Source organism: Platalea leucorodia, assembly GCF_965183815.1.
Source record: "Platalea leucorodia genome assembly, chromosome: 4".
Taxonomy (NCBI): domain Eukaryota; kingdom Metazoa; phylum Chordata; class Aves; order Pelecaniformes; family Threskiornithidae; genus Platalea; species Platalea leucorodia.
In genome coordinates, this window is record NC_138826.1 from 49,816,185 (window position 1) to 49,841,269 (window position 25,085).

The 25,085-nt window shown below is 41.4% G+C and overlaps 2 protein-coding genes across 2 annotated transcripts in view; one reads left to right on the forward strand and one right to left on the reverse strand.

The window, feature by feature from the left end:
* The window catches only part of SMC1B (structural maintenance of chromosomes 1B), a gene marked incomplete at both ends in the record, with an annotated part of 41,010 nt that extends 38,889 nt beyond the window's left edge, over positions 1–2,121 (forward strand). The window contains 2 exons of the mRNA XM_082310179.1: positions 1,626–1,736; positions 2,011–2,121. Coding sequence (XP_082166305.1) covers positions 1,626–1,736; positions 2,011–2,121 — 222 coding nt within the window. The remainder of the gene's footprint in view (positions 1–1,625; positions 1,737–2,010) is intronic.
* A 4,077-nt stretch (positions 2,122–6,198) lies between these two features.
* On the reverse strand, positions 6,199–16,316 carry FAM118A (family with sequence similarity 118 member A; the record flags this gene model as incomplete). The annotated part of the gene is made up of 7 exons (XM_082311096.1): positions 16,261–16,316; positions 14,772–15,024; positions 13,177–13,398; positions 12,435–12,563; positions 11,418–11,703; positions 7,857–7,889; positions 6,199–6,299 (listed from the first exon to the last, which is right to left on the reverse strand). The coding sequence occupies exons 1-7, from the start codon at positions 16,305–16,307 to the stop codon at positions 6,199–6,201; spliced, it is 1,071 nt and encodes a 356-aa protein (XP_082167222.1). The 5' UTR covers positions 16,308–16,316.
* Positions 16,317–25,085: the final 8,769 nt, after the last annotated feature.

A 25,085-nucleotide genomic window follows, 5' to 3' on the forward strand; every position in this document is an offset into this window, starting at 1 on the left:
CGCATCAGCAACAATAATGTGTGTTTTTTAAGATGTATATTCAAGAAAATAACACTAATGCAGAAACTTTTAAGTATTGTAAGTTCTGGTCTAATGTATATTTATAGAAATAACATCCATAAATACCACTTTATGGCCAAAGAGCTGTTAAACTTGGATTATATTACACATTAGCGCTAACCCTGAAATTGCCTTAGTAGTCTACATTAAGCCTTCAGTTGAGTCCTTGGGGCCCATCTAGTCTGACTGGGAAGTTATGCTGAGCTTCCTGCTTCGAAGTGGAATTGGGTTTATACCCGTTTTGCAACCTCCGTGGCTAGAGCTGCCCGCCTCCCGTGAGGCTGGGGCATCCCGGCTCTGTGGCCCCTCTCTAGAAGGTCCCGTTTGGCTTCCTGCCCTTCTGCGGTCCTTTCCCTGCCTGCTGCTCCCATACCGAGATGCAGCGCGGCGGGGTTGGGGCAGGATTACTAAAGGGGCTGCTCTCTTCACGTAACCACCATGAAGCAGGCAACCTGTGACACAGGCTGTGGTGTACATGCTTGGAGAGCAGCTGCCCATGTAATAAAGGAAGAAGGTGACAAAATAGTGGTTTTCTAGAAAATTCCTTTAATTGGCTTCATCTGTCTAGGTATTGTTATAAGGAGACTTAGATTATTCTTTAAGCAGGTGTGAAAAGTGTCTTAAATTGCAGAATGAGCAAAAGCAAAATTGCAGGGATCTGCAAGTATAATTCACTTAATGTTTCCCTGCTCCCAGGCTCTTTCATATCTCTTTCCTTGTCTGTAAGATGCAGTTGTTATTGCAAAGCACCAAAACCTTCTGACAGAGGAATGAAATAGTGCAAGTGAGCAAAAATGATGTATGGAAAATTATATGTTGCTAATACTCACTGGTATACAGGTTTCATGCTTAGAACTAAGTCTTTTTCTTTCCATTCTTTCAGTTTAAGGATTTACTAAAGCAGATCTCAAAAAATTTACTTGTAATTATACTGTAAAGTGAATGTGAATTTTGTAACTCACTAAAGGCAGTTCTGCCATTAAAAAAATGACTTCCATATCACATTGCTATAACTGTGCAGACAAAAGTCTAATTAAAAATGTACTGGTTTTCCTTTATTCAGCATTTCATTTATATTGTGGGATACTGCCTTATTCAGTCACCAGTTTATAACTTAATATTTGTACGTTTATTTTGCAGAGCACTGAAAAAATGTTACTGTCTGCAGCAAACGAATACGTATTTTAAGATCTTAGTATACAGCCAGTAACAACTTTTTTCACACTTCTTTTCCTTATTCGGGCATTTCCACCTTCCTTTGTAATTACATTAAGTAAAATATTTTTCATTGGCACAGGCTTTTTTCTATGACTGTATTCATTGGAGGGAATGGTTATTTTCTTATGCATTTTGAAAAAGCACCAAATCTGAGGGATTGTCTTAAGAACATGCGAAGTATCTGTCTTAAGACCATTTTATTTCTCATTTTATCCTGCTTATTTCATAACTGAATTACTGAATTCTGCAGCTAATGTAGTTCAGTTCTTTCCTCATCATTCCCTAATTACAGCACGGTTTCAGTCTGCCAGAACTAACTTATTGAAATATTTGGCTTCTTTCCAAAGGTATCAAGTTTCATTAGAGAACAGGCACATGAACAGTTTCAAATGATAGTTATTTCTCTAAAGGAAGAGTTTTATTCCAAAGCAGACGCATTGATTGGAGTGTGTCCAGAGGTAACAATTAATTATTACCAAATCTTGTTAAATAATACACGCTGGTTTTTGTTGAAGTACTGATTTACACCTTAAGTGTTACTGCAGTGAATCATGTACGTAATTGTGTTGCTGGATTTGAACTACTTTGTGCTCAGAAATAAGTGCGGGTACTGGCTTGATGAAAAGATCATTTTGGTAACTCAAGCTCATTTTTGCATCTCATAGTCCTTTATGAAATGCTTATTTCAAGTAACAGAAATGTTTTAAACTGTATGATCCTTCCTCTTCTCAGCGTGATGACTTTATGTTCAGTCGAGTACTGACTTTGGATCTTACGGAGTATCCAGACATGGAGGACCAGGAAAGAACAGAGGAGCACCAACGCAGTTCTGTTTCAGAATAAAGCGTGGACGATGTCAGGGCCAGGTGACAACAGCAAGAACTGCGTTTACAGCTGCCTGTTAAAAATCTGAGTTTGAATGTGGCTATTAGAGGTTGATAGAGAAATGTTTACCGTTCAAATGAAGCAGTTTCTAAAATATTGAAGGAAGTAACTTATTCATTGATAGAGTTTTGTTAACAAGTAAGAGATACCTGGAAGTTGTTATTGAAGCGTGTACATTCTGGTATGCAGAGCTTTCTCTTCAAATGCTTTGGGAGGGGTTTTTTTGCCTTAAGATGAAGGATTACAGGTTCACATAAGCACACTATTGCAAAGAATAAGCCTCTTGCTTTTCTTACGAAAGCAATGTATTCAGCCATATCTCCAAAGCATGGTTTAGATGCATGCTACCACTGGTCAAGACCTTCACAATCTCACTCTTTTGTGTTGCATCTGCATCTGTTTGCCTTCAGACAGGATTATTTCCTGTTTTTTAAAACAAGATACTGGAATCTGCCCATTATCTTACGTGGCTTTTGTGACACCCAGTAAGACTTCAGTCTTCCACTGCAACTTTATGAAAATGTTAGTTAACTTTACAAAAGCTCATAGTATATTGCCGTAGGTGTAACCTGGAAGAATTTCACCTTTGAGGCATTCTACCCCACACAAAATTGGAAAGAATAAAATGGGTGTGGGTCAGATGCCATACAGGTAGCAGCCTTAGGGAAAAAAAAAGTATATTGGTTTGCAGTTGAGGTCGGTTATTACCTAGCTGTGCCAGTAAAGTTTATTTTGATGGCCATGTTTCATCTAAGAAGCGAAGTTAATGAAGATGGTTACAGAACACTCGTTGAGAGAGCTTGAATCACTTCATCTGGCTTATGTTTCACCTCAGTGTATGCTGAAGAGCTTTGTTGGGTTTATGGTTATTAATAATAATTATATCTTCTTATGTTCATACACTAGCTTCCTTTTGTCCACCATGCTGCTTATACAAGTCTGCCTTGTAATGTGTTGCTAATACTGTGCTTGCTGCACACAGCTGATGATGTCTGGACATGTGGCGTTACTGCATAAGGAAGGAATGACATGTGAGCAGCAGATGATGTGTTCCTATGGGAACACTTCAACAACCTAACTGTGTCCACTTACTTACACTCTAGACAGATGTTTATCAAATACTTATGTTGCTGCCACACTTTATTTAATAAAACTATTTACTCTGAGTGTGAGTCATAAGTTAGCCTCAGTCCCTTAATTCAGAATCCATTGATGGATGTGGAAATACTTATAGTAGCGTGAAGGATGAATAGAAAAGCAGCCTCTAGTGATTTTCAAAGATCTTTGACCCACCTCAGTCTGTATATTGCAAATACAGAAGGTCTGTTTTGGTTTGTGTGTTTTTAACCATTTGCTAGGAACTGTTGGTTGAAATAGAAAAATACAGTCAAGAATTGAACAGTCTGAAGAATGGCGAAAACTACATGTTTTGGCTACTACACAAGAACGGTCTAGTTGGCTTTAAATATTTTATTAAAAGAGCGTATGCCATCATCAGACATGTCCTATCAATCACCTTCATTACACAGCTTGAGCAAAACGGTCAACAAGTTGGTTTTCAGTACATGTCTTACTCCCATTTAAAAAGAAATTATGAATTAAGTAGAAAATGAGCCATCTATGGTAGAATCAGCAAATACCATTTAACATGCCAGTTTGTATGGTTAAAATTCTTTCCCAATACACAGGTAGTAATTTGAACAGGGCTTTAAGTTACTCTCTCACTTAACAGATAAATGGAACAGACAAGTTTCAGGTTCTGTCCCTTTTGACAGTATTTTAAACCCTGAGGTAGCTGCAAGGCAATCCCATCCCTAAGATGACTAAAACACATTCGTTGATGGGGGAAGGGGAAACAAAACCAAAACTAGGCATTTCTCCCTTCTTATTGTATATGTTAGGAATTAAAAGCAGATGAATTAAATAAGGGGTTATTTTCAGGATACAAGTAAATGGCACTTGAGTCGGGGAGGCGGCTGTTCAAGTCGCAGCTCAGCAATGTCTACGAAGTGGAAGAATCACCAACGCTAGGTGTAAGTTGACCCTTACCAAAGGGAGGGGACGTGATTTCCTAACATGGATCTGACTTCAGGCAAAGATAAGGAGTTACATGACTTTAGGATTGGGCTTAAATGATTACAGTAATCAGGGTCATAAATAGCTCAGCTCATCTGACTAATTTTGCTGCAGCTTGAAGCAACAATGTAAGTGTGCTAAGCTGATACATCAGCATGACTGATCACTTTTCAAAGAGCCAATTCATGCTGACTAGAGAAGCAAACTTTAGAGGTTAGAGTCTTACAGATAGTGCTACATGCAATGCTGAAAGACTTAATTTTCAGAAGTGATGTATGCATAAATGCAGTCTCTCAAAGGGAGAGGATCAGTGTGGTCTATCTTCAGACTGGTTTTGCTTTTTACCTTTTAAAAAACATAGCTGAAACCTTGAGAACGCATACTTGACGTCCTTAGCAATTATATCGCATACGAAAACCCAAGTATGGTTTCCAGACTGTCAATCCTGAAAGACAACTGGGTGTTTTCTTCTGGCGTAGAAGAGACAAGAGTCAGTGTGCATACATTGTTTCAGATTGCTTTTCTAGGCAAAACGTCTTCAGATCTTTACCTACTTCAGAACAGGGACAGAGACTTCCACACCACAAAAACTCTACCCATCTCAGTAGTTATTAGTCTAGAAAGAAGCACGCACCTCACTTTTAAGCTTTTCATTTTGCACGCATACATACTAGAGAACAAGCAGAAATCGGTTTTGTGACACAGGAGTAAAGAGCTGCCATATCGCAATTCAGACAGAAAAGCCACCTGACAGACCCATCACTTCCTCTCCCTCTAAAACCTCATTAGAGCGCAGTGTGATCCCAGAAGGCACAACAGATCAAATCCACAGGGAACTTAAGCAGAGAAACCTGACTGAAGCAGCCCTCCAGGACCGCCAGATACGAATGTGCCAGTATCAGAACAAAGAATCGTCCTGAACGTGCTCTCCAGCAGACATTCGGGTGAGAGGCCGCTGACTAGAAAATTGCAGATTACCAGTGTTCGCAGCTGGACGAGTAATTACGTCAGTTCAGTGCTGAGACAATTCAGTGGTAGGTGAAGTAACAGCACCTCAGAAAAAAACAGTTAATGCAGCGCCTAACCTTAATCATTTGAGTAGTTCAATTGAAGTCAAGCTTATACACTAGAAATTGTCTACAGATAGATACATAATTAGACACTAACTGCTTTTAATTCTGCTGCATTAAGACTATCCATTTTCTGCTTTCTGAGATAACTGGCAGCATACTCTGAAATTTAAACAACATTTCAAATATTTCCATAGAAATACACTGCAAATATGTCAGTAAGCCCCCATGTACATACAGTATGTCCTTGCTGATACATCTGATACTACGTCCATTTCTCCCCATGTGATCTCGTGCCTTAACAGACTGACAAATGAAAACAAATACTCATGCTAAAAGTGTGAAATAGGCAGGTTATCATGATGCAGGTTCTGTAAATGTGAAACAACAATTCCTGTTCCTAACAGCCTCGGGATCTGAATCTGATGCTTGCAAGCAGCCTTGTGCTGGCAGACCCCTGAAGAGGTCAACCTCCAGCAGCCAAACCGCAGTTCGGCTGAGAGAAAAGAACAGAAAACTCTTCATTTTAAAGGCAACTAACAGGTATGCCAAAAGTCATTTTTGACAGATTCAAACATTACCTCTGTTGTGGCTTCCCCTTGGTAAGAGCTTGGTCCAACTGGCTTCAAGCACAGGCTGAGAAAACTTGCACCTGCTTCTAAATGACGCTGCAGCTACAGTTTTAGTCGCTGCACAGTGACTAGTATGACTCTCAAGCTTTACATACGTTACACGTTTACAGCCCTAGAAAAGAAAAGGCTAAGAGACACAATTTTTACTCCACTTAAAACCATGGAAATAGTCAGCTCAAAACTTTCCATGCAGCAGATGTAAAACACCTACTGTTAAAAAGCTTCTGGGTTGGGTCTTGGGTTTGTTTTTTTTTCCATTAAATAGTGGGTATACCATTATCTGACTGCTTGATTCTCTTGGGAGAGTCAGTGCCATTTTCTCCTAACTTCCTTTTAGCACAGTCCACACATGAAGTTCCTGTTGAGGGAGGAGGGGGGGAAAAGTATTTTAATGTTGCTATGTATGTGTGCTCTGTATGCTTTTTATTACAAGCACCAAATATTACAGTAAACACAGTACTGGTCCGCTGAGGTTCTTGTCTTTGGATTCTGAATATAACACTAACCCTACTGAAAGTCTGCAGCAGTTCAGTGATCTTGAGCTCTTCCCCAACACTGAGCTCTGGTACTAACACAGTAAAACAGGAAGCAGCTAATTGCACAGCTGCCTTTTGAAGAAAATAATTCTTGATTTTGTGTGATAATGCCTGTGGAGTTCACAGGTGAGAAGCTTCTTTAAAAAGTTTGGATCCCTTATTGAGAGGAAAAAAATTCTTGGTGTGAGCTACTGTTGAAAGTATGAACAGCATAGCTGGACAGTAAAAACAACTGGAAGGGAAATTCCTTCAAAATGAGGACATCCATCACTTAAACCTCTAGGCATATTTTTTTTGCGGGGTATTATACAAGTCTGTGTTAAGGAATAATGCTCTCTTTTTTCTCCTTACTTGCTATGTATTCCAAAATACAAGTAAATGGGTGCTAAAATTACTTGTAAGGAGGGTGCTGGTAAGTTAGTAAAGGAGCTTTATGTTAAGTGGAACTGGAATAAATTGTGCTCAAGTTTTTGGTTTTTTTTCTCCACTGATGCCTAATTGCACTTCACTGAAAAAGGGATTTATGAACTCATCTGAAAGACAGATAAGCTTAAAATCTAGTTGGAATTACAAAAGTAATCTCTGACTTTACACCTGCCCACAAGTATCTTGGACCTTGTAGATGTTTTGATTGTGAAAAAGTGGGGGGTTTTAATCTCCTGCAATGCCAAAGACCCTTATATGCAATAATGAAATGATACTTTTATACAATTTCATTTGCAGCAGCACTAATAGCTTAGAAGTGTAATCTTTTTAAGTTGAAGTGTTGTTTCAAAGGGAAGTTTTCCTATTTTATACCATAAATTGGAATGTATTATGGGGCTTTGAGCAACCTGGTCTAGTGAAGATGTCCCTGCCCATGGCAGGGGGGTTGGAACCAGATGATCTTTAAGGTCCCTTCCAACCCAAACCATTCCTATGATTCTGCGATTGCTCTGCTTATTCACAGAAGTATCACAAAGATACCTAAACAATGCTTAGCCAAAAAGTCACCTTCAGAACTACACACTTAAGCTTGAGATTCACTCTTCTATACCTTCTTAAGGAAGGCATTCAAAATAGCCAAACATATGTTTGGAAATTTAAGCCAAAACCTCATGGATCTTAGAATACCCTGATCAGCATTAATAATTTTTTTATGTACATTTTCTGGAGCTTTTCCATTCTATCATTTGTCATTTTATTGACAGCTGAAAGCCAGCAGTTATCTGCTAATATGTAGAAAGAAAATAAGAGGATAAAAAGAGAATCTGTTAAGCAGGCTTTCACAGCTAAATCAGATCTGCACAATATCATTTAATTACTTTGTAAATAAGAGACTTATTTTTATCTCTCTGATAGATTATGGAACTTTCTGTGAAAATAAGAACATTACTTACCCAACAGTGTTGTGCTGTCCACTTGATCGGCATCTAGAGAAGTGTAAGAGACAGCAACAGCACAAGTTAGCATCCAAAAAGTTTTTATACTTTTATGCAACATCCCAAACCAGCAAGGCTGTATTTAGAATCATAGAATGGTTTGCGTTGGAAGAGACCTTAAAGATCATCTGGTTCCAACCCCCCTGCCATGGGCAGGGACACCTTCCACTAGATCAGGTTGCTCAAAGCCCCATCCAGCCTGGCCTTGAACACTTCCAGGGATGGGGCAGCCACAGCTTCTCTGGGCAACCTGCTCCAGTGCCTCACCACCCTCACAGCGAAGAATTTCTTCCTAATGTCTAATCTAAATCTACTCTCCTGCAGTTTAAAGCCATTACCCCTTGTTTTATCACTACCTGCCCTTGTAAAAAGTCCCTCTCCAGCTTTCTTGTAGGCCCCCTTCAGGTACTGGAAGGCTGCTATAACGTCTCCCCAGAGCCTTCTCTTCTCCAGGCTGAAAAAACCCAACTCTCTCAGCCTGTCTTCATAGGAGAGGTGCTCCAGCCCTCTGATCATCTTCGCGGCCCTCCTCTGGACTCGCTCCAACAGGTCCATGTCCTCCTTATGTTGGGAGCTGCAGAGCTGAATGCAGTGCTCCAGGTGGGGTCTCACGAGAGTGGAGTAGAGGAGGAAGAGAATCACCTCCCCTTGACCTGCTGATCACCCTTCTTTTGATGCAGCCCAGGATACGGTTGGCTTTCTAGGCTGCAAGCACACATTGCTGGGTCCTGTTGAGCTTCTCATCAACCAACACCCCCAAGTCCTTCTCCTCAGGGCTGCTCTCAACCCATTCTCCGCCCAGCCTGTATTTGTGCTTGGGGTTGCCCCGACCCATGGGCACGACCTTGCACTTGGCCTTGTCAAACTTCATGAGGTTTGCATGGGCCCACCTCTCCAGCCTGTCAAGGTCCCTCTGGATGGCATCCCTTCCTTCCAGCGTGTCGACCGCACCGCACAGCTTGGTGTTGTCAGCAAACTTGCTGAGGGTGCACTCAATCCCACTGTCCACATCGCCAACAAAGATGTTAAACAGCGCTGGTCCCAATAGCGACCCCTGAGGAACGCCACTCATCACTGGTCTCTACCTGGACATCGAGCCATTGCCCACAACTCTTTGGGTGTGACCATCCAGCCAATTCCTTATCCGCCAAGTGGTCCATCCGGCAAATCCATGCCTCTCCAATTTAGAGACAAGGATGTCATGTGGGACAGTGTCAAATGCTTTGCACAAGTCCAGGTAGATGACGTTATTTGCTCTTCCCTTATCCACCAACGCTGTAACCCCATCGTAGAAGGCCACCAAATCTGTCAGGCATGATTTGCCCTTAGTGAAGCCATGCTGGCTGTCACCAGTCACCTCTCTGTTTTTCACGTGCCTCAGCATAGTTTCCAGGAGGATCTGCTCCATGACCTTGCTGGGCAGAGAAGAGACTGACCAGGCTGTAGCTGCCCAGGTCTTGCTTTTTTCCCCATTTTAAAAATGGAGGTTATGTTTCCCCTTTTCCAGTCACTGGGAATTAGCCCAGTCTGCCATGACTTTTCAAATATGATGGACAGCAGCTTAGCAACTTCACCTGTAGGCTGAGAATTCTACCAGGGCATGATTGCTGCAGCTCAGGCTACCTCCAATCTTGACCTCTCTGACAGTGAGCAACAGGTCCAGCAGTGCCTCTCCCCTGCTCGGGCTCTCATCACCTCTAAGTTGCCCTCAACGCACTCCAGTAGTTTCCTGGACTGCTTGCATTCCAGTTGCTGTGCTGCTTTTCCAGCAGATGTCCTGGTGGCCGAAATCCCCTATCGGGATCAGGGCTTGCATTTCTCATTTCTTTCATATAAGCTTTTTAACAAACTCCTCCTGCTATTTTTTTTTAAAAGAGGGCTTGTAAATAAGCATGGGAAAAAAAGAAACCTAACAGTTTCGTAATGTAAAGAGCTGTTAGGCACATTTGAAAATAGTTTTGTTTGGGATCTTGACTTGTAAATGAGATCAACAAGATTTTGAAATCAGAGTAAGATCCCTCTTCTTGCAAGTATTATGCCAATCAGTAATTCACTGAGCGAAAAGGGGAGCATTACAGTCTGATCTTGCAGTCATTTCCATTTAGAGCTTACATAAATGTATCTCCCACCCTGTTTTGATATCAGTGGCTGCTTTGCAATAAATTGGATACTCCAGACTCAACAGGCTTCGCTTCCCATGCTCTGCCAGGTGCACCAGAAGAAAAGGCAGGGGGGGAATGCACCACCACAACGCTGCTCAGACTATGAAAAGTCTGTCCATCACATCCATCAACAGCAGTATGTCAAAGAACAAACTAGCAGGCTGAGGCTAGTTCAGTGTCTGAAATTGCACCCCAACTTACTTTTAAGGTGTCTACACCGCAGACAAACTTCCTGAAACCTAGATGCTGCGCTAAGTATTTTCTCTAGCCTTCATGGAAGGAAAAATCTAACCCAGTCTAAATGTAATGTTCATCCACTTACAAAAAACATTACATAATCTGGGCATACACCTGCAATTTCCTTTTAGGGAGGGCAATGGGAAGGCTCCTGCTATGCACCACTTGGGAATAATTTTAGACAAAACAGTTTCACTGACATGATAAATAGAAGAGCTGTGAAACAGTATTCTTCCCAAGGTCATTTACTCCAGTCATTTTCCTCAATTCTCTGGATAAGCAATAGTAGAACTGTCCTTCTTTGGAAAACATTAAAGAAATCTCTTTCCTTCAACATACAGGTGGTGTTTTTCCCTGGTTTTGTATTAAAAGGCTCTTCATTGTTAGAGCTAAGGAATTTTATGAGTTGAAAGATGACAGGATGGAAGGGAGCGGGGCGGGGGAAGTAGGCGAATGGACCTAGTTAGTAAAATTTAGTTCCCTGTCAATGCAGAACTGTTACCTTCAGCAAAGGTATCGAGTTATTTCCCATTTTAGCATTAAACACACTCTACAGAATGCCATTCACTGTCACAAATGGAGTACTATTCCACAGCCTCTTCTATTTTATTGTCACAAAATAGTATCCTCACACTCAGGTTTTCTCCCCATTAGCCCTAATTGTGTTAAGCCAAACACTATTGGGTGTACGGACTTAATTTCCCATTCTACGCTTAATCAGATATTGTGGCTCAACCAGCTTATCCCACCAGTTAATTCCTTCAATTCTTTTAGTCTCTTTTACTGACATGTCATATTTTATATAATGTAATACTCAATATAGGGGAGTAGTTAACGCCAAAAATATACACAAAGTAAACATCTTAACCAAATGCTAACAAAAAGACAAATTCAGAATTAAAGATTAAATTTGCAAGAATCCGCTGACCTCACAGAAAGAAATGTGGTTACAATTTTGTCACGTGTTCCAACTCTGCATGCCATTCATAAGCAAAGATGCTGCACAGGCCTACTGCTAGCTACGCACGAGGTCAACACCTCAGACCGACTGCTGATTGTTCAGACACGGCATCCTGCTATGCACCTACTCAAAATTTTCTTATGAAAGAGGATGCGTTACCTGGACTTCTCTGCTTGCAGATTTGAGCAGTCAGATCTTCTACGTACTCTGGGAATTGTTTAAAGCAGTCCCCGTAGGACACTACTTTTATTCCGTGCAGCAGCATATCTGCCTGTAGCTTAAAAAAGTGGTCTTCATTTTCTTTAAGCACCAACATATAATGTTCTAAATCCACTTTATTCTTCACAGTATAAAGAAAAAGAGCTTGGAATATCTGATCACGCAGAGTCTCTCCGCAGCCCAAAAACAAAAAAGACTTGGTTCGATACAAATTTTGAAGAACTTCCTGTTAAGAAATATAAACACACAAGAGCTACATTTACTTCAATAATCAAAAGGCCAAGGTAAGAACTTTTAAAATATGTCAGACTTAAAAGGAGAAGCAGAGCAGACATCAATATTGAACTGAATTAAGTGTATGTTTTAGGATCAGGGCAAACTGACATTTCATAAGCACTGTTTCTACAAAAAAAAATTACATTCATAATCAAAGTTGCCATACAAAATTAAGTACACATGTAAATATTTCCAGTAAGGGAATTTTAATTTGAAAGAATCATGATGACAGAATATTAGGCTCCTGTTAGATCAATCTGTAAATAAGGAAAATTAATGTTCTTGATTAAATGTTTGACTTCTTAAAATGCTGAAGATATGACATCAAGTCCAGGATCCAGAGCTGGTAACAGCTTAAGCCCATAAAAAGTGAAACCAAGCAATCAGATGGCAATGAATCCTTGTTCTGGTGTATAGTATTTTGGGGCTAATGTTCTTTCATGAGATAAATCTAAAGAACTCTAAAACTATGACATACAGCTGAGGGTTTTGATTGTGATTTACAAAGAAGCAGTATACAAGAGCATACATTGCCCTAGTGACATAGCTGGCCATTCTTCTGGGCCCCAATTATTTAATTTATATGATCTGACAAAACCCTAGCCTTAGGTAATGTGTACGCAGTGATTACAATAAAATAGTTTGGCAAAACATAGTAAAAATTTAAAAGATCACACGAACCATGACATCAGGATCTTGAGTAACATCTTTATATCCCGAGGGATCTAGCACCATTCCACAAGGATCTGTATATAAGCCGTGAATATGAAGAACTCCATATTTTATATGACCTCTTGCCCACTGAAGAACCTAAAGCAAATCATGCATGTTACATTCTTTTGCTATGCTATAATACACTGCAATAACTGAGATTCTGCAAAAATACACAGCTCTCCTAACTTATAAAACCACTTAAAGCAGAAATAACTTCTTTTGTATTTTTCTGCAGCAAGAGATAATTTTAATTGATAATTACACAGCTTACTTCAAATTATAATAAAGAGGTGATTGCTGATACTGCAGATATGTCTGGCTTTTTGGTCTCAACAAGCAAGTTCCAGCAACATTGACAGAAAAGATATGAACAGCAAATTAACTGCCAGCTAGGTGAAATCATATTTACGATTGTAAGAATCACTTCGCATAAGTTAAATAAATTGTGTTTTTCTTCCAGGGAGCGGGGGGGGGAATTGGTTAATAAGTATGCCACTGAAATTCTCTTTGGTAACTGTTACCAGATTATTCAGCATAAAAAGAGACATAACATAAATGTCTATGCATCTGCTGTTAGCTTACAGAAATGCTTTACCAATCAAGAAGTTTTAGCCTTGGCACTCTTTAAACAGGAAAAAAATCTTTCAATGAAGCTTACGAGCTGCCTTTTCTCACAATAAGTCTAAAATTTTTTCTGCTCTCATCATACCTTATCCTTGTCTTTCAAGTCTAAAGATTCCATAGGTTTACCCTGTTGCTGACCAAATATTTCAAGTAAATTATCATAGTTTGTAGTCAGAACCATTGTGCCTCTCTCCATGAGTCTCAGGATCGATTGCAGAACAACAGGATTCTGAATGTGTTGTTCTAAATTATCAAACACCTCCATTAAGCAATCTTGGAAGAAGTTGGGCTTCGTATCCCCAGTACGCTGAAGAAAGAAAAAGATGAACACTTCATAAGGACCACGTGTACCGTTGTAATCGCCTCCACCCGAGAACCCACATCATTTGTCTACTTAATGCCAAAGCATTTCTTTAGAAGAGGGCTTACATAGTATACAAAGCATAAAGGTCTGAAGGTACAAAACCATCAAAAACAATCTCAAATTATTCAGGTGCTCTTGCCTCCACTTAATGCAGCTCAAAACAATAGTCTGGTTTTCTCAAGACAGCTTGTAATACAGGTACAATAAAACAAAACTGGCTTGCTACCGTTAAATCCTCGCTCGTCACTTCTAAACAAACACGAAGGTACGCTGTCCTAAAAGCATAGGCTGCATTTGCCAAAAGTATCTGCTGAGACTGACAGGAACATGTAACAGTTCTATAAAATATACAGGCTTCCTATTCAATAAATTGTATTACACACAGAACAAACGTCTGTTTATAAGCCCAATATAGTTACTGGCCTAACTACATGGAAACCTCACCTTTCTCAGTATGCTTTAACTGCTTTGAAAATCAGTTAGCGTACCAAAATTATCATTCCCTGGATTCAGAGTCTATTAAAGGGTTTGTTTTTTCTTTTTTCTTCCTGGTTGAGAAAAAATGTATGAATCATTAAATCTGCTACAAAGCCTAACCATACATGCAGACTCCTCCCAAAAGAGAGAGGCTGTTATTACACTTTGCCTGAAAAGAAGCTCACCACGTGTTGCAAAATGCTTAACACATCCTACAACTTCGCAGTGTGTATGTCACTCTAATTATTTCAGCTAGAAGACCTAGCAAACCTATCAACATAATCGGAAAATGCCTGAAACCCAAGATGAGCAGCTGAGAAACTGGGTCTGTATGGCCTGTCTTCAGTGAAGCACGAGCTGCAGCGGTGATTAAGTCTGTGTGATCTAAGGCTATCAGTAGGGTCAAGGTCTACCTGTATTTTCAGGGTATCTCTAGTTTTAGCCAGCAGAGCTATAAATTCCGCTTTCATATCCAAGAAACATTTGTCAGGCACTGGAACAGGCTGCCCAGGGAAGTGGCTGAGTCCCCATCCCTGGAGGTATTTAAAAGACAGGTAGATGTGGTGCTTAGGGACATGGTTTAGTGGTGGACTTGGCAGTGCTGTGTTAATGGTTGGACTTGATGATCTTAAGGGTCTTTTCCAACCTAAACAATTCTGTGATTATTGAGGATTTTTTAGCCTCTCCAAAATGTACAGTGTACTATATGACTACCATCAAATTTTCAATTTTTGCCAGAAAAATTTCAAGTTTTAGAAAGCTGAAAAGAATTTTTGTTGGTAACAAAATAAAAGCCTATAATAAGTTTAGAAATCAATGTAAGTTATAAACATACTCACTGGTGACATTTTCCTGATGAGATCATGGGCAACCACAAGCAGGTCTCTATCTTTGATTACTTTTTTACGAAATTCAGCAACATCTCCCGGATGAAGCACCTCCAGTTGTTCAGCTGCTTCAATTACAGCCTCAATGCAGCTTCTCCACGAGCACAGCGCTGGGATTCCTGGTGCTACTGCAGCACTTACCCCGGTTCCAATCACAAGAAGAAGGTCCCGAGGCTGCTTTCTTATTAGACTTTTTAAGAATTTTCTTGAAAACAGAAAACAAAAATCTTCATTTTTTTACAGTGCATTTTCTAACTTGTCTGAAGATCTCATGAGTGACTCGAGAAGCCCATATGAACTATTAACACTTGTGCAAAATATTAACCATCCAAAAGGAACCGAGTTCTCCATTTCTGTGCAGAAGAATGGTACTGGCAGCAGTTCACAGCCTTCCCCAAACCGACAATGTACTTCAAGGCTTTTTGTCGTTTTAGACAAGTAACTGTACATAATTAATTTAAGCCAAAAAAATGGCAACGACTTCAAATCACTAATGTGTTTGAGATCCAAACTGACAGTTACCAATTTTCAGTCCACTGGGCTAGCCAAACACCATTTCAAATGAAATCTTGAAAAAAGTAGTCAAAGGACTGTCCAATAATTTACTTAATACATGCCTGACAGAAAGTAAGTAGAACTATTTCAAAGGGATAAGTCACAATATTTCAAAGAGATTTTTGTTTTTCTGGAAAAAAGCACTATCTTTTATTCTCATTTATTCTCACTTTAGGATACATGAACATGAGAACAATCGTGCTTGTTCAGATCAAGGGTACATCTAGCCCACTATTCAGATGTTACTAACCACAGATTACTCTCAAAGGCACATTTGGTTCTACGTCAGTATTCGCCGCCCAAGCCAGCACAAGAAACTGTCGAGCAAGTCTGGCTTTCATGATTACTTTGCAAAGAAATGAAAATGCACTTAAACCATACAGTGAAATCACCGTACACAAACAAGGATTTCACTAATACAGAACCTCAGAATTCCCTTGACTTTCAAAATTACCTTTACAGATTTTTAATTCCTGTTAATCTGGTAATATGGATGTTTAACACCTCTTATTTCACAATCATCTGAAACTATCTAGCTAAAGCTATAATGTTTAACTCGAAACGGCCTCAGGCAAAGCAATTAACAAACATGTAGGTAAGGTTGCTAGCTGATGCCTACAAAGACTATGTTGCTGATAATCCCCATGCCTTCCTGCTACATTCAGCACAAATTGTTTTCTCTCAGAAGTATATTACTCATTCCTCACAAACAAACAGCTTAACTGAGTATGAAGCACTCGCTCAGTGGAGAACCTAGTTTCTGGGATCATTTCAAGTTTTCAAGCATGATGTCGTTCTCGTATCCAGTTTCCAGTAATGTACTTCCCCTGTGTTTTCAGATTTTCATTAAGAGATGGTTTTGTATAACCTTTGCCACACAAGTTACCTGGATTTCTGCTCACTTCTAATCGTTGATCGTTCTGACGAATCCATCTCTGAGCCCTAAGCAAAACAAAAAGTAAAATAATTCTTAATGCTTCTACCTTAAAAAAGGCCAAAATTAAAACCAGATGTATTACTGTTAGCATTTTCTATTTATTCTTATCAAGTATTTTAAAATCAAGGCTCTGTATGTCACATCCTAGTTAAGCAACGCACCGACAAAAACAAAGCTGACAACGTATGAGTGTGTAAACCTATCGCAGCTCCATTTAAGCTCAGTCAATGGCCATTTTGAAGCTAACGGAGATATGGCTACTCATGCAGCTGCAACATACTTGTGTCTAAATTCAAGATAAAGTTTATCATACCCACTAAAATCTTAATTCAAGTAAATAAATGCATTTCTTGAATTTATTTTTTTCATAATAAGTTGATTCAACCAAACTTGTGGAAACCAGACTTCTGCAACACATAATGATCATGAGAGGCCCTTTGCTAGCCACCTGGCTACTCCACCAGACCATATAACATGAAAGATTTTTTTTCTCAGCAAGTATTTTAAATAAACTATTTCTGCATCATCTATATTGTTTTATGTCTAAAGCATAAGAAGGACTGCATCTTGGCAAGAGGATTTGACTACAATATCGTCACTCAGAAATCCCCAAGTTTTGCTACATTAATTCTTGGTTTTGTTTTCATAAGGATATATTTTTTGTTTGGCTTTGAAACACAACTTAGTTTGTGGTTGTGGAGATTGCAGACTGCAGACACTAATCCCCCAAATAAGCGTTCTGCCAGACCCTATGGCTCATAAGGCTACTTGCCAGCTCTCAGGTTCACAGGCTAGAAGCTCATTTGGAAGCAAGAGGCCTAAGTTTGGAGATCATCTGACCAAAAATAAAAAACCCAAAGAAAAGAACGAAACAAAAAAACCCCACCCCATGATACAGGGACATCAGCATTTCTGAGGAAAACACACAGATCTCTTCTGCAAATGCACCCAGGATGCCTTTTCAAGTGGAAAAATCTTTTCTTGTTGTAATATTTATTTTCTCCACGCTCCCCTCCTTCACTGACGGTATCCTACGAAGATGCTACACTATCATCTGAAGAACGTTGGCACATTCAAAATTCAGAACAATAACCTATCTAGAGCAAAACACTTCCAAATCTAGAGAACAAGATTCCTTTATCTATTAAAAAGTTACGAGTTCACAATGCAAAAACAACACATGAAGTGCAACTTATTTATTCTGAAAAAGAAAGATTGTTATTTTATAACCCCATCCAGTGAAGTATTTGGCAAAGAATCCCCAAGAAAGCTTTAATGATTACATTAGCAACTTACCAAAATTAATAAAACAGGCATCTCACCACAGGATGCTGTCAGTACCAACATTTTAGACCTCATCGTTTCCTTTTATCCCTTAAAGTTGCTTCTTAGAAGCAGAAGCTGTACAAATAAGTGGCAGCAATTACCGCCAACCCGTAACAGCTAAATGGCTGCAAATGATAAAAGTTCAATTTTCTCCATCCCTTTGAGTACTGAGTAATTGTGACTAGTCTTGAATATTCTTTTATTAGATGCAATAAACGCTTCTTCAATGAGCGCACCTAGGAAAGCAGAGGACCTGGGCACCAGCATTCAAGTCTGGGTTACTTTTCGAAAGACACACTGGACTAACCAAAGGCCTGCGCAGTTGCTTTTCAGCCACCTTTCCTCACGGCAGCCAGCCCGGACATCGGGCCCCTCTATAACCTAACCCAGGTACGCCTCAAAGCGCTGAAAGGGAGCTGGGTCCTGACTTCACACACGAGGAGGGTTCCTCAGAACAAATTCTGATTTCGTGTTTTTTTCCCGTTCAAGACAGTAAGTTTTATTTAAGCATCTATCACTGACTGAAACGTCAAGTCAGCGCTTTGGCTGAACCAAGCGGTTTTTCCAGGCAGTTTAATACAAGAAAGCAGCCTCAGACGTTCAGCGCAAAGGAAGCGGCGGGCCGAGGAAAGCCTCTCGCCCCTGCCCACCCCCAGTGCCCGCCGGTTCTCTCTGGAGAAAGCCCCGGAGCGCCGGGCTGGGCAGGGCAGGGCACCGGTTCCTGCGGCCGTGCGCTCCCCGGCTCCCTCCGGTCACTGAACCGGCGCTACCCGGCGCAGCCAGCGGGCGCGGCGGGAGCCTGCCGCCGCACACCGCACACCGCGCCCCGGCCCGGCGGCACCGCTCCTCCCTCACCTGCCAGCGAAGAGGAGCCGCTCCCCCGGCAACGCCGCCGCCGCCGGAGGCCCTGCTGCTGCCGCCTGCCCTGCCCGGGAACCGCAGACCCGGTTCAGCTCGGCCTTGCCGCCCCGGGGGGGCGGCTCTGGAGGCGGGGGGGGATGGCGGCGCCGCAGGCGGACCCGCGCGGTGACACCGGTCCCCCCGCCGCCGTTACCGCACGGGAGCGGCCCCGCTCTGCCCCGCCCCCGCCCCCGCCGCCCTCCGCCAGGGCGGGGCCATCAGCACGAGGCCCCCACCGCGCCGCCCGCCGCCCTCGCCGGCGGGGCCGCCCCGTCCCGTCCCCTCCCCTCCCTGGCTCTCCCCGCCGGCTGGGAAACAGCCGCCCCAGGAGCAAGATTCCGCCCCAGGACGGTTCCCGCCCGGCGCCGGCGGGAGCCCTCGCCCGGGCGGGTGGGGGCCGGCCGGTGCCGTGCGGCCAGCCCCGCGTTAAAATCTGCGTGAAAAGCCGCGCAGCGTTTCTCTCAAGCCCGTGCAGCGGTGGAGGGGCAGCGGGGTGGAACGGGTCCGCGCCCCCCCGGCAAGCGAGGTGGCGCTGGGCGAGGCGGTGCGGGCCGCCGCTGCGACGGGGGCCTCCAAACCCCCTAAAACCGCCTGAGCCTCCGCAGGCAGGGACGCGAATGAGCCGCCGGCGAGTGTGCGTGAAGTGGAAGCATCGGGGCCGGGAGCTGGACTCGGTGGTCCTTGCGGGACCCCTCCGACTCGGGCCGTTCTGTGGCTCTGTGTAAATCTTATTTCTAGCTTTGAAAAGGCGCGAGAATCTCGGACCAAAAATCATGACGTGTTTGTGTGCAGGAGATCCCTTTGATTAGAACAACGATGGATTTTGAAGAACCTTGGAGACCAAGTTCAAAAAGTGAAACGATACCGGGACTTCTGGATGCCAGGTGCTAAGTATTTAGCTACACAGACTGGCAGAGATCAAATCATATCAGTAAATGTTTAAAACGCTTCCAGATATGACCTCATATATATTAAGAACCATGCACTAGAATAAAAGCTCGTTTTTCATGGATGGAGCCACAGCAAACCCTTAAGTATCACTTTCATACCACGCTGTCATTTATCAGTGTTACTTTCACTGTGGTAGTGTCCGAGATCCCCAGTCATAAGCTCAAATACTGTACATTTTAAGAACGGAAACGTAGGTCCTACTCTGAGAAGAATACAATATATTAGTCTTCCCTTCCCCCGTACACATTGGTAACTACTTTTTCCTACACATACGCGCTGTACTTGCGTCCTTTCCATGACAAACCCAGAATCTAGGATGCATAAAAGAACTCAAGAGCTGGTGAAAGCAGGTCAATGCACTTACTACACAGAAGAAGAGAGTACTTGAAGATTCTTTTCAAGCTCTTACACGCTTAGCCTGCTTGCTTCAATATATTAAAGCCCATTTTAAATTTTCAATTTCATCAATTATCAGCTACAGGAGAAGAGGAACTGGTAAACTTGAAGATGAATGGGCTTAGTGCTACGAAAACTTCCAGGTGGTAAAAGTATTAAAGATGAAAAGTGTTAGGGTAATGAGAAAGCAAAACGGCAACAAAAGAACAGCAAAAAGAGGCTGGGGAGTCACCCTCCGTGGCTCTGCCGGAGGCTGGGCTTGGCTGCCTGCGTTGCCTGGGGCATAAGGAGGCACAACACTCCAGCGCCTTAGCCGCGGGCGGGCGGCCTGTGCTATCTGCAGCGATGGCAAAGCAGCCTCTTACCCACGCCCAGCTAGCCTGCTTCGGCTAGTCACGTTTGAAAGCCAATAGCCAAAGCTCTCCTCTTCAAATTGCTTCATTTTTTTTTAGTATTGTTTTTAATCTCTTAAAGCCAAAGCCTAAAAACTCAACGTTCCTTCACCATGGCTTATCAAGGCATTTGATTAACGCTATTTAGCTCAGTTCCACCCTCTTTTCCAGCAGCAGTGCCCAGCTTTCCTTGCAACGCTGTGGGTTTAACGAGACCGCCTCACGAGAGGAGTCAGCTATGCATCAAAACCAGGCAGTCAGGTATGTGAAGGCTGCTCATTGTGCCCAAGCATACCGTCGCAGAGCGGTACCCCCAAATTCCAGCTGCAAAACCGTGTTGAAAAATGTGTCGTGCTCCCATTTTAATTTCTCAACTGGAGTTTTCAAAACTACTTGTGATACCATTTTACAGACTTCTGACAACTTGAAGTACTTATTGGCATAAGCTTCCCAAACATAGGTCTTAAAAGATTTTCTTTGTTTCTCTAGTCAGTCACTTCTATTGTTTTGGGGTACAATCAAGATTCACAGGTTTTGCATACCTATATGATAGATTTGAACTTCGTTTATTAAATGTCAGTGTTGTATTGATATTCTAGTGTAGTTTTGGAAAGAATTTTGGTAAGGATGGCCAGTTTTACAGATGAAACATAAACCCACTGTTTTTACTCCGTATCTGGTGTTACTTTTGGCAAGAACAGTTGTGTTGACCGCACTGACTTCACTAACTTTCAATTTGCATAAGAACATTGTGGCCTTGTGAACTGTCCATGTAATATTCCCCAAACGTCACTGCTCACTTTGTCCTTTTTTTATATTGCTGTATTGCAGTGTCCCTAGAAAGGCTTAATAGACATTTGGAGAATCATATTCAAAATGGGAAGGAAGATGGAGGATAGGATCAGAGAGAACAGGAAGGGAGAAGAAAGAATGTAACTACAGTCTCACCTGAAAACTGAGGTTTGGCCGAGCTAGAGCAGCTCTGCAATGCTTCTAGCTCTTTGCCTTTCACCCTTTGCTACTGCCAGTCAGTCAGCGAGGTATTTTAACATGCTGATATTTAGGGTTCGGTAACCCTGAAGGTCAAAGGTCTTGTGTTTTAAAAGAACCAGGTGATATTCTGCTCCCTAAACCTCAGGAACTATGTGGGAAATCCAGCTTGGAATGGCATTTGACACTGCGTTGTAATAACATTGGAATGTATTACTAAATAATTTGCTGACTATCATACAATATTTTGTCAGCTGTAGATAGGAGTCACAAAGCCTTGCTAAGTATTTTCCTGAGCTTGAGACTCAAGGTCAGACCCACCCTGTAGGTTCACAATACCTACTATTTTTCTTTGTGTCGCATTAATTTAAAAAGTAATATGAAAGGAAATATGTGTGAAGAAAGGCCCTTGAAAGCTTTTCCATTTTTCAGTCTGAATCAATTAATCTGATAAATGTTATGACCTTTTCCTGTAGGTCTTGCTCCTTTTATATCCTTAGACTACAATAACTATTACTTAAAAATCCCAACAGTACTCACAACAAAAATAAATTACGTAAGCTCTGGATTCCCTTGCAAGGGGTTAGGAAAGTCACTAAGGACAAAGAATATCAATACTTTTCAATCCAATATGGTCCAAAAGTAGCCATATAAAATATGATCAAAAGGAGGTTTAGTATAGTTTTCCAAATCTACAAGAAGAGTCAACAATGATGTATTATTTTTCATTATATTTCCTTGTTATTATTCAAACTGTATATAAGAGAGACAAGCAAACACTGTTACAAGAAAATTGGCATAAAGTTTGGTAGAAAAAGTCACCGTGAGAAAAGGATGACGAAGCGTGTGGAAAAGCTTTGAAATAGGAAGGAGTTTCTTTCAAGAAGCAACAAAGAAAAGCAAATACTGTGGCTACAATTTAGAAGCTCTGTGAGGTAGAACACATATTTTAAATGAAATAACTACAGAAGCTTACCACTCGATTCAGCCTAAGATTTGTCCCTCATATTATAGTAAATTCATATGTTTATCCAAGTGTACTAAACAATACATTAATTCGGTTGCTTATTTTGGGCTTTCTTGCAGACTTTGGAAATATTACTCGAAGTGATGTAATCAGGATAAGAAATGCAGCTGGTTGGTTTTGGCTGGAAGAAGCAACGAGTCTGATTATTCAGCTGTGGGTTTATGCACTGAGATATAAAGCTGATTTACTTTTGACATCTTGCTGTTTAATAAGTTATGATAAAGTAAATCTTAGTTTACATTACACCAGAACCTGCTGGTTTCAAAGAAAACAAGTAAAACTGGAAGTTTATTGAGCTTGCTGAAAAGCATCTTCAAGACACCAACAAACTCGTGTCTTAATTTTTTTCATAGCAGGAAGCCAATCTGCCCCTGTTGATTGAGATAAAATTCCTTCTACACGCACACTGGAACTGCTAGTTACTCCCTGGTAGGTGATTACTTTTTTCTACCTCAGAGCTGACTGGATCTTACTAGTTTGTCATCTTTGTAAACAGAATAGTTTATAAAATGCTTTGAAGAAGAAAGATACTATCAGAAATTCAAAGTATGTTTCCAAAAGCCAGTGTCAGTTCAGTTAGAGTTTACCTATGATTGAATATAAAGATTAATTTTCAAAGACAACCTTTTAATTTTTACTTCCAGCACTGTATAAGCCCTGCAGAGTGACATGATCTGTAAAATAATTCTGTATGTTACTGCAGGTGTACACTAGAGCTTATTTTTAAAGTTGCCAAGCAATAAGCACATCTTCAGTGACAGATACCAACAAGGTCTCCCTACAGTCAACTTTTACTTAACAGAGCGTAACTACATGCAAGTTCTGCATTTGCTTGCACCTACCTCTCTCACACTGTCTGAATCGCAGTCAGGATTCTTCAGTGTGTACAATTTGCTGCTGCTGTCCCATGCTTTCAATCAGACAGGGAAGAGATGATAAGCTACAGCTTCTTGGGAAATTTTTTTGAGGTCTCTTTTGAATAGCAGTATAAGCTTTAATAGTAGATTTGACTCTACACTGAATGCAGGACAAAATGCCAGAATATAATTTCACAGTATGCTCCCTTTTAGGATTAAACACAACCTGTTCAATCCATTTACCACGGGGGGGGGTCCCCATAATAAATTAATCAAATCATTAAAAATTATTAAATTAATAATTATTGGATTAATAATTACTAATAAATCAATTCCTATAATTAAAATCCATTTTCTAGAGTCCAGTAACATTAGCATCAGTGAGAGTGTAATAATTTCAGTATAGTCATATGTGGAAAAAATATATATTAAAAAGGGTAAATGATGAGGGAAATTAGCTCTGCTAGCTGCAGTCTTTCTGACCTTGAATTTAGCTTGAACTGTTTATAATGAAGTCTCCATATATGAGTTTGCTTTGAGAAACTAAGGAGAGTAACTGACTGGAATGTCCTTTGATTAAATAGGTTGTCTTTTGCACCTTTCTGACAAAAAAACCCCAAAGGAGCTCTGTCACAAGGCCCTTACCTGTTCTGAACAGCAACAATGCATGAAGCAGCGTGAAAGGGAGAAAAGCCATTTCAAAGGACAGGCAGAACTGTAATGGAAAAAAGGAGCAAAAACAAGTCCAAAGAGAAGAGAGTACAAGGAAAAAAAAAACCAAAAAACAAAACAAAACAAACAGAAAAAAGGTAAAAGGAACTAAAACATTATAGAGACTGGAAGGAATGGATTTAAATCAAGCATATTACTGTAAAGAATGGGCAGAGAGAAAGCCAGACAGGAAGTTGCAAATACTCAAATTTTGCTTAAATAAGTTGCTGCTTGGTAAAAAAACATAGCTAGGTCAGAGAAATTAACCTTGGGAATATTATTTTAAGAACCTGTTGGTGAACTGGCATAAAGGGCTTTCTTGGTTGTCAAATACCAGATATTGAAAATGTTTGCCAAAATATTTGCAGAAATAAAATATACATGAAATCGGGACAAAAGTAGAGGTGTTACTCTGCTATGTTAGAACATATTAGATGCCATGCTGAGTAATGAGGGTTTTTTCTCTGCCTGGCTGGGTTTTTGTGGTCCAATGGCTACTTCTTCTACCTAGGCATATATTTAACAAGCTTAAAAACATAGAATCATAGAATCGTCAAGGTTGGAAAAGACCCTTAAGATCATCGAGTCCAACCGGTAACCTAACACTGCGAAGTCCATCACTAAACCATGTCCTCGAGCACCACATCTATCCGTTCTTTAAATACCTCCAGGGATGGAGACTCAACAACTTCCCTGGGCAGCCTGGTCCAATGCTTGACCACCCTTTCGGTGAAGAAGTTTTTCCTAATATCCAATCTAAACCTCCCCTGGCGCAGCTTGAGGCCGTTTCTTCTCGTTCTATCACTCATTACTAGGGAGAAGAGACCGACCCCCACCTCACTACAACCTCCTTTCAGGTAGTTGTAGAGAGCGATAAGGTCTCCCCTCAGCCTCCCCTTCTCCAGGCTAAACAACCCCAGTTCCCTCAGCCGCTCCTCATAAGACTTGTGCTCCAGACCCTTCACCAGCTTCGTTGCCCTCCTCTGGACACGCTCCAGCACCTCGATGTCCTTCTTGTAGTGAGGGGCCCAAAACCGAACACAGTACTCGAGGTGCGGCCTCACCAGTGCCGAGTACAGGGGCACTATCACCTCCCTGCTCCTGCTGGCCACACTATTCCTGATACAAGCCAGGATGCAATTGGCCCTCTTGGCCACCTGGGCACACTGCTGGCTCATGTTCAGGCGGCTGTCAATCAGCACCCCCAGGTCCTTTTCCGCCAGG